Below are 10496 nucleotides of genomic sequence, written 5' to 3' on the forward strand. Positions count from 1 at the left end.
TCTTCTAATTTGATATAACAAGTATGTATATTTACTCCGTGTTGGTGTTTTTGAACAACCTCCAAGTTGTCAAACACCTCTCCTTTATCTCTCCGTCTCAGGATATCCTTTCTTGCAGCTTGAGAATCGAAATCCTCGTACTTGTACATACTTTGAGGCCTGATGATGCCGTTTCTATCTACAAAAGTGGTATCCCGAAACCTATAATTGGTACAAACCGTCACATTGGTGGTCCCGGAATTCATCCTTGAGGCAAGAAGAGCATCATCCGCAAAGGCTTTATGGTTTGAGCTTTGGTCAAAGGCAAAGATACCAACACAGTTAGGATGCAATTCATCAAAAAGATGAATCACGTCATTCAACTGGTTAGTTAAATCTTTGTTGGTCCAATAACCATCGCCGCTACTGTTGCCAGGGAAGAAGATGACTCTTGATATCAAATTGACACCATTAACTGTACCTCTCATTGTTCCGTGGCAGGGACACATAAATGAACTGATCATGATAGATCTTTCTGGACCTTTAGGAATCATTATGGATTCGTTCTTCTCACACCAACGAGTGACTTTACAATCATTTGAATAAAAGATTGATTCGTCGTGAGTAACTAAAACCATCTTCTTTTCATTGTCCCTCAGGTTAGGTTGAACTGGATCAGCATTTTCATCATCCAATGTATAGGTTTCCATACGCTTGTGCCATTCCATCATCTGACGGGCCCACTTGATTCGATATCGAACAGCATCAGGACGCTCATGACCATCAAAGTATGTTTGATCCTTTCCTACACATATACGCCCAAAATTGTAATCAAGCTAAAGCATTAGTAAATGTGCTAAGTTTTACATATTGTATTTACCAGTCTTAAAATTAAAACCCCAAGCCTTCAAGTAACTTGACAGAGCATCGTTCGAAAGAGGATGCTCTGGTTGAGCGGAAATGACATCGGCACCCTCGACGTCATTTTCCAGCTCAAGCAACTCAGGGAGTACTTCTTGTCGAAGATGTTGACAAAGTGCAGGGATACTTCTACGAATAGGGGCTTGACTACGAAGCCAAGCAAGACATCTCTCCTTCACATCGGGGTCACCAAGGATCGATCTTCTCTTCACATGTTTACCCTGATGGTGAAGTGGAATTTCACCAGTACTCAACAAAGTTTCAAACCACTGTCTAGCAACACGGCGACGGTAACATTTGGACGCGTGAGGCCAGTGAAAATTAACCGCACGCGTTGTTGCTCCAACAAATGTCTCTCCTCCCAAAAGTTCGAGCATCACTTGCTTCACCACAACATACTTCAAGAACTGGTTTACACCTTCTTGATGTTGATTGGATGTACAATTTCTTGACACCACAATCTTTGACTCCAACAGGGGCAAGGCGTCACGAATCTTTTCCAAAGCAGCTTCATCGGGTCTTCTTGGTCTTTCAATTTTTTCAGGCTGAGCTACTGTGGTGACCTGTTGCAGAGCAGGGAAAAAACTTTTAATAGGACGACAGCCTACAGCTTCCTTGGCTGCAGCAGATCTCTTTCTGCTAAGAGTCTCTCTCGCAGGGACAAGTTTACGCTTAAACTTTTGGTGTCCTGTTTCTTCAGTTGCATTACTCCAGGAAATAGGAAAAGCTTCAGCGTTAACCTGGTCATCTTCGGGTTGGGGAATGTCAACGATTTCAGCCTCATTAACAATCTCTTCATCAGGAACGTAAGCAGCTTCTGCAATTCTTTGTAATTGTAATTCTCTGGCTCTCTTGCCAATGTTCATTCTTCTTCTTGATTTGGCCATTGTATAAATTTATTTGTATAGATAAAAAAAGTGTCTCCAAAAGATCAATGACAGTAATAAATAAATTAAATCAAGATTTTTTATTGGTCTTTTTAAACTCCCGGTTAGCATTTACATCTACATATTGTACTTTCCGAAATGTACTCTGTAATTCCAAACCAAATTTCTAAAATACTATTGTCTCAATACACCTACTGCTGAATTTAAGGGCATTTCTACTTAATAAATTATAATTAAAGAAGAATTTCTTCTTTTTCAAGGTTGATGATATTGAGCCTCCGGCTGTGATTTCATAGGCCGTTTCTAAAACAACTTCAAATCAATATTTCAAGCCTTTCAATAGATATATTAATTTTAAAAAGGGTCACGCATCTTAAGAATATACTTCATAATATATATTCTAAATTTCAAGTGGTTCTTCTTAGTACATAAAAAAGGTTTAAACTTTTTTACCCTTTTTTAGGGTTGGTGATATTGAGCCTCCGGCTGTGATTTCATAGGCCGTCTCTAAAGCAACTTCAGATCAATATTTCAAGCCTTTCAATAAATATATTAATTTTAAAAAGGGTCACGCATCTTAAGAATATACTTCATAATATACACGTTAAAACAAAAAGATCTGAAAAAGACGTTAAAAAGTAGTGAACTGAAAACGCGGAAAGGGGGGTAGTTTTACTAAAATTTTTAGTGAATTTATTAATAAAATTCAAGGGCAAAATAATGATATTCAGTTCACCATATTCACTGATATGGAGCATGTGATTTCAAAGAATTCAGTTCATAGAATCCAGTATTTTTTATTATACATTTTCATACTATTCAGATCATAGATTCAGTCAGATAATTCAGTACATTAATTCAGTACATTTATTCAGTAAGAAATAAAAACTTTTTTTTTATTCGTTTTAATAAAATTTAAACAATGATAATAATAATGAAAAACCTAAAACTTCTTCCAAACATATCCCACAGAAAACAATACGTAAAATCAAGGGGTGACAAAGCATGAAAATGACTATAAAATAATTTAGTAATGCAATTCGAGGGATACATTTAGTTTACCTTCACTGCCTTCCTGAAAATAAAAAAATTAACAAAATATTAAAATATTTTACATCTCCTATGGCAGCCTATGTCAAAACAATACCAGTAAATATCAAATAAATAAAAATATGCAAATCCGAGGTAATACCGTATTTTCTTAAGCTTGGTTTTCTTGAGGATGGTTTTCTTGGGCTTGGTTTTCTTGGGCTTGGTTTTCTTGGGCTTGGTTTGTTTGAGCTTGGTTTGTTTGGTCTTGACTGTCTTGAGTTTGTTCTTCCGCCTCTGTGGATGAACTATATTTTTCTGTTAAATAAGTCACGTCATCTTAATAAACATTCAATAATACCTCATATACTTTTCTCTGTTTTGGTAAGACCTCTTGATAAGGTGGAGCGCTACCCAGTCATCCTCACAAAGAGATAAATCTACATCCATTTCAAGTACACGCTCATTCAACAAGTTGACTATTTCGCGACGATAGCACGGAAGCACGTCTCGCCATGGTGGTGGGTGGTCGTTATACGTTACATCCATAAGCGATTTAATACGATAGTAGGCACAGCTCCTTATATTTTCGTAAACCATACCAACATCTTCAATATCAGGTTTTAGTAGAAGTATAGCATCAAGTACGTCACGCTTTAATATTTTTGGCTTCCTTGAGTTTCCATTGTGCATTGTCACCATTGGCATGGGTATTTTCTTTCTCCTTAATCCTGCCTGCTCATTTGTGTTTGAACTTGTGGCGCTTTCATTCTCGGCAAAATGTCTTTGAATCACCTCCATCCCATCAGCATGAGTACGTAACATGTCTTGAATCTGAGTAAAACTATCCTTCGACGATACTATCATTGCGTTGTTTTGAGTTACCGTGTTTTCCAATGAGTTAATTTTCTGAATCAGTTCTAAATTATGATCTTTCTTGGGAGGCATATTTTTTATTTTAAGAGGGATGAAGGACAACTTTTTAAAACAACAACGAAAATTTTTTTTATAAAAGATGTGACTGCTAATCTCACTCATTTTTAAAGCCATTATTTTTGTTGCAAGCACAATTGTCGTGATCGAGGCTATATACTTAATATATGACTCTATCTACACTTCTTAAATCTTCCATTTGATAATCCTAAATATAATTCTTATTGATACTGTTATAATTAAATACTGATCATTTACTTTATGTACAGGCTTGATCTCATATCATCCTTCATACAAGTATAAGACATACATTTAAATAATAACATTGATATGAACACATATGAAGGTTACATCAGCCACATTGAGGTGCCACAGCTATCTGAATTAAGAACTACATTTTCCCCTGAATATTGTGCTACAAGACATACACAGTTTAAGAATGAATGTTATTGTTATTGTTATTGACATCTCACTATGGCCTTTATATATGGGATCATTACATCCGAGTATTATCTGGATGAATCTACCCACGACGGTCATCAGCCCATCTGTGATCAATGTCTGAAATAATGTCTATATAAAGACCCCCTTTTATTTGTTTAATAAAGCCTTAGTTAATTTTTTGCAAGTTTGATCATTTTCTTGTTTTTATTTTATAAATCTACACCGATTTCCACAACAATGTTTTGAGTTTCACTTTATTTCGAAGTTTCTTAATGCCATTTGAATGAAACATCTGCAACAAAAAAATACGCGACAATAATCGCATAGCTCATTTTCGTGAACACGAAAAACAAAGAAGCCTTAATGAAGTCAGCCGTATCAACAACCGATTTAACAATAATAACTTGAAACGAAAGCGATCGCATAAAAACATTCAACGCCAAACTGAAGGAACAACCACAATAACCACAAGAGCACAAACAGAAAATGGTACAGAGATGACATCTGCGGAAATATCCAACGAAACAGCAATGGATCAAGTTGACCTAGTATGGACACTACCAGGATCAATGTTGACAATAACCGAAAATTTAAATAGTCAAGATAATGACTCAACTTATACTTTGACAACACCAATTATTGAGGAAAGCAACTGCGATTACGATAACTGTTTAGATCCAGAAGACTATAACGAAACATCTGCTTGTACTGCTATTACAACAGTAAATGTAGAAAGCGAAGCAAGTTATAATTCTCATCCCGATAGAACCTTTACAGTAACGGATCCAAATAAACAATTCATTGATATTGACAAGAAAAATCTTGATATCTACCATATTTTCGAAGAGGATCATATTGGACATGGTACTATAGACAAAATAGTCAAATGGTATAACCTACAAAAGAATGAAGGTAAGTAAAATGACTTAATAAAACAGAATGCTTGCTCATGACTTTCAATAGACCAAACTCCCCTCCTGACACACAAAAAGTATAAAACAAAGATCAAGAAAAATTCGCCTTTTAGACCATTTAAGATTGATACATGTATAAATGCTTGCTATGCTTTTCCGGACAAAAGTGAATTACAGTGCCCTGAATGCCATGAAGCAAGATACACTTCATCCAATTCTACTGCAACACCTAGACGAACTACAGAACAGTTAAAGATAGCTCCTCAACTAGCTTCACTTTTCACAAATGCGATGTTTTACGTCAGTGTGAAAAACCGATCGATACAATCATCAAAGGATCATATATAAAAGATCTTCAATCAAAAGGCTTGTTTCAAGGAAAATATGATATTGGCTTGGTTCTATTTAATGATGGTTTTTAAACACGCAACAAACGAGGTGTCAAATTAAATACAATACATTTTCAGATTTTGAATTTACCAGAAACGGAAAGGTAAAGTGAAAACAGTAACTTACTTAAATAACAAGATAACAAACAATTTAAACTAGAGTAAAAAAAGAAAATATCATTGATGTTGGATTTGCACCAAAAACTAGTAATCTTACAAGCTATCTTCGTTTTGCTATCGCTGAACTAGAAGAGTTGGCAAAAGAAGGAATGGTTGTGCATGTCAATGAAAATACGTATCAATTGAAAGTTTATCTTCTTGGTTCCTTTGGAGATATACCATCTGTCGCTGAGGTTAATTATCTGACTGGTCATACGTCATATTGGCCCTGTAGATTTTGTACGATCTATTCAGATAGACAAAAACGTCGTATGTGCTTCGGCATACCTGCTAATAGTGATTCCCAGCCACTTCAAGTTAGAACTATTGACCACTATAAACAAGGAGATCCCACTCGTGGAATTAAGAAGCCATCAATTTTTAGAAACCTACCTTCTTTTGAAAGTATATACTTCCTTGGCATTATGAGTTTCACTTGTTTGGATTGAATATTGGCACAAAGATCCGTGATTTTTTACAAGGAAACGAGCCATCTATTTTACGTTTGGCAAAGACATATTGTAAACAGCTTGGTGAAAATATAGCTAATGAAGGGAAATACGCACCCATTTTTTTTGAAGGGGATTTCAAGGATGTTTTTCAAAATACAGGCCGTTTGCGCGGTGTTGACTACATGATTTTTTTAAAATATATTGTGCCAACTCTTGTGGTAGAACAGCTTCAGCAGCAGTATGATAATATTCGGACTCCAACCGATGAAGAATTAGTACACTTGAATGCATCCATCTCCGCACTTCAAGCTATTTCCATTGTATGCTCAGTTTCCACGCAATATGTCATATCTGATAATGAGATTGAACAATTGGATTATCTTATTAACGAATGGCTCAATTTCTATCGTGAATGTCCACCTGCAGAACAATTTAATATTAATCAGCATTATTTAACTCATGTTAAAGACGTAATTCAGGCTTTGGGTTCACTTCGTCAAATTAGCTGCAGGAGTATGGAAAGAAGTGTCGTATTTACTCCTATTAAACCGAATATAATTACAATTCAATTTGTCTGATCGTTATAATATGTCATATGTTGTAGCAACGATTCTAGTGAATGTGATTCCTAGCGTCTAAAGACACAATACCAGTACAACACAACATTCACTCTGGGATTATAATCTAAACTTAATCCAAGTTGTTGTGTAACTGTGGAATCTTACTATACATATACTTTGATCAGGAACTCTAATCCTTAACTCTTGTTAAGGAACCATGAGCTGTCTCATTTATATAAAGGTTCTAGACATAACATGGAGAACCTACGTTACAGAAGTAATACACTCCATCTTACGTTGTCATTGATTTGTACCTCAAGTTAAGGTATCACTATCTCGTGTAAAACCTTAATTAGAACTAAGCAGAGAATCTACCTGAAGTTATAATTCGTATATAAAAGGACCTCTAATTTTATTTATGACAAACTCTCCAACTTATAATAAAGGGATAAAGAGTCTCATTTCTTATTCCGTCTAAAAACACCTATACACGTTTACTTTTATATACGCAATTATCACAAGAAGAATCCAAAGAATCAAGCAAAAAATTAAAAGTACTCGATTGCCAGAAAAAAATGCCGAGAATTTATATATTCATGATGCTTATATTAATTATCACGCAAGATCTAAATACGATGACAAAAACGCCGACTATGTACCTATGTCCGATATGTTTAATCAGATCTTTGATTTAGACAAATTTAGGAAGTATAACATTTTATCACTCTTATCTGGTATATTAAACACAACACCTGCAAGAATTTCCACTCAATTGAAATGTGCCGAACATTTGGTATTTCGTTAGAAGTATAGGTTGTTTGATAGTTCCATTCTTGTGGCACATAGAAAGAAACGATTATGCCAATATGCCGTCATAAAATCAAACGTACCAGACAAGCCATATCTCAGGAAAGTACTTTTACTCTTTGAACATACGCATGATAAAATTACAAAACATTTTGCACTTGTCCATATTTATCAAAATATTTGTGTGTCGTTGGCTGGCATTCCATACTGTGACATGCGCGAAAGATGTAATAAACACGACGTAAATCAATGCACTCTTTTGGAGATTGTAGATATCGAGGATTTATTACATACTGCAACTGGTTTAGAGTCAAGCATAAAGAACAATGGGAGGATGTATTTTTTCTGGCCTACGATGAGAAGGATAAATTTAAAGATTGGCGAATACGATTATTTCAATCGGCAGATGGAACCAAACTTTGATTAAAATAAACGTAGTAAAAGTTATTAAGAAAATAAAGTGTCGCATTCAGATGTTCCAGTAATAAAATTAAAGACGTTAAATTGACTGTTATTTAACCCTGAAAAATTGACTGAAATCACTGGTTATTTCAAGTTATTCAATGCCTGTCTTAATATTTTAAAAATACCATGAATGAGAACTGAAAAATTTACGAAATTCAGTAGCACTTTAATGGTATTAATGAAAATGTTAAGTTTATTAGTGGATGACTTCCAAAATGCAAAATAGAATTAAATAGAATAGACTTAATTTTTGGGTTGTATAACGTGGAATTAACCTTAAATTTCACCGCTTAGATTTTTGAAGTTAATTCGACCCCCCTACCCCCCCCCCGAATTAAAAAAAATTAACAAAAAAATCATCTTTCTACAGGATTTTGAAGTCAATTTCGGCAAAGTTTTTTTTTTTTTCGCCCAAATACGTAACCAATTTCGTGCCAATCAGAAATCATTTTTGCTCAAGTTCGGAGACAATTTCGCCCAATTTCTAGGACGTTTTTGGCACAATTCGTAGACAATTTAATCTAAAGCCGGACACAAATTCGAACATTATTGTAACCAATTTCATCACATATATTTTATTAAAAAAAAAACAAAAACAAAAAAAATTATTACAACATATCCTCCTTGGCAATGCACCTTGGGAAGTACGACATCGAGTGTGAGACCCATCCTTGACAATCAGAAGCACTGATAGTTCTCAAACCTTCCTCCATCTTTCTCAAAAGAGTTGGCGTGTCATCTAAATATTCCCTTTTCACATAAAACTTCAATTTGGAGAAAAGTTCTTCGATCGGGTTCAGAAATGGACTCCAGGCCGGTAAGAAGACTACCTTATGCCTAGGAAAGTGCTGTAAAATCTCCTGTACTACTGTTGATTTGTGAATTGGGCAGTTGTCCATGATAATCGTTTGATTTGGTGCGTTAGTTCTTTCCAGGTAAAGATATAGCTCCTTCATGTAATCCGCAAATACTTCACCATTGGTTCCATGTGTAGTATTATTCACAGCACAATATTCTACACCATTTGTTGACATAGCAGCAATCAATGAGATATTTCGTTTGCGCTGGCTACTCACTATTTGGAATGCAGGAGCTCCTTTTTTCGATCTTGCACAACCTCTTGTCACCCACAAGTTAAATCCGCTCTCATCGACGAAAATACAATTATGGTTATAGCTGATTCCTTCAACCATCAGTCTATTACAGTAGTCAAATCTTGCATCTTTGATTGCTGGATCATTTCTTCTTCCCGGGTACTTGTGTATTTTTTTCAGAGTATATTCTATGCGTTTTTTTAAGGCGTAACTGATACCGGTAATAGAGTGGGGAGTTTCCATATTAAAATGAAGTTTTAGGCGGGATTGAATGGTTTCCAATGTAATAGAAGGGTTTTCATCAACCAAAGATTGGATAAATTGAAGGTGCTCGTCATTGATCTTAACATAATGACAGCCTCCCCTTTTGAGTGATTCAACTCTACCAGTATCTTCATAAATTTTGGTAATTGACGTCAAAGTAGATCGTGAGATTCGTAAGTTCGATGCCATTTCTTTGATGGTTTTAACACCACGATGATCTTCCCAGTATTTAACAATTTCCTTTCTGAAATTGTCACTTATTTTTTGATATTCGTTTCTTCTTTTACTTATAGGTTGAACAGTTTGGCTTTGCTGTGACATATTTTCTTCGATTGGAATTTTTATATATAAACTTAAAATCAATAAGAGAAAGATGATATGAGATTTGCTTCGGATAGAAGAACTACGGTCCTTATATAGTTTATTGCTTAGAATCCCGAAAGTTCCAACACGTTGTTTATGATCTCGAAAGTTCGAAGACATTGTTTATAATCTCGAAAGTTCCAGCACATTATATGTAATATCGAACGTTTGAGGACACTGTTTATAATCTCGAAAGTTCCAAGACATCATATAAATTTATGTTCAACTCTCATGTGACGGAATTGATTTCCCGAAAGTTCGAATTTGTGTCCGGCTTAAGATTAAATTGTCTACGAATTGTGCCAAAAACGTCCTAGAAATTGGGCGAAATTGTCTCCGAACTTGAGCAAAAATGATTTCTGATTGGCACGAAATTGGTTACGTATTTGGGCGAAAAAAAAAAAAACTTTGCCGAAATTGACTTCAAAATCCTGTATTAAATAATTCATTTCTGATAAACGCTAATAACATTCAGATAATAAATATGAGATCTATGGATAATATTTATCAAAACAGTTTATTTATTTGGCTCTTTTACGCTTCTGAGAACCGTCTTTTTTGCCCTTTCAGGAGAAGTAACAGTGAGTTGCTACTGTGCATATAACAATGATGGGTTTAAGTGCCAACAGAAAAAGCATCATTGATAATAGTAAAACTATCTTGGTTACCGGTGTCTGGATGTATTCAAACATCATTGTCATCTGATAATGTAGCTGTTTAGGTAGAGTTTTGCATATATGGTACGGGTCAAAAAAGTTAATTCTTTATTCAGCGTTTTGGAACAGAAGTAAAATTAACTCGGAAAATCAAATTTCCGAAGTTAATTCTATTCTATT

General features: G+C 35.0%; 2 protein-coding genes across 2 annotated transcripts; both read right to left on the minus strand.

Annotated features, from left to right (window-relative positions):
* Positions 1 to 3037: 3037 nt before the first annotated feature.
* On the minus strand, positions 3038 to 3783 carry EV154DRAFT_534470 (uncharacterized protein). The gene has a single exon (XM_051604030.1). It carries the CDS (start codon positions 3762 to 3764, stop codon positions 3168 to 3170), a length of 597 nt encoding a protein of 198 aa, XP_051449949.1. The 5' UTR covers positions 3765 to 3783; the 3' UTR covers positions 3038 to 3167.
* A 4770-nt stretch (positions 3784 to 8553) lies between these two features.
* On the minus strand, positions 8554 to 8730 carry EV154DRAFT_395613 (uncharacterized protein; the record flags this gene model as incomplete). Its single annotated transcript, XM_051595177.1, has 1 exon — positions 8554 to 8730. A coding segment is annotated over one exon (177 nt), but the record flags the coding sequence as incomplete, so codon positions are not given.
* Positions 8731 to 10496: the final 1766 nt, after the last annotated feature.

Source organism: Mucor mucedo, assembly GCF_025094135.1.
Source record: "Mucor mucedo strain NRRL 3635 chromosome Unknown EV154scaffold_335, whole genome shotgun sequence".
Taxonomy (NCBI): Eukaryota; Fungi; Mucoromycota; class Mucoromycetes; order Mucorales; family Mucoraceae; genus Mucor; species Mucor mucedo.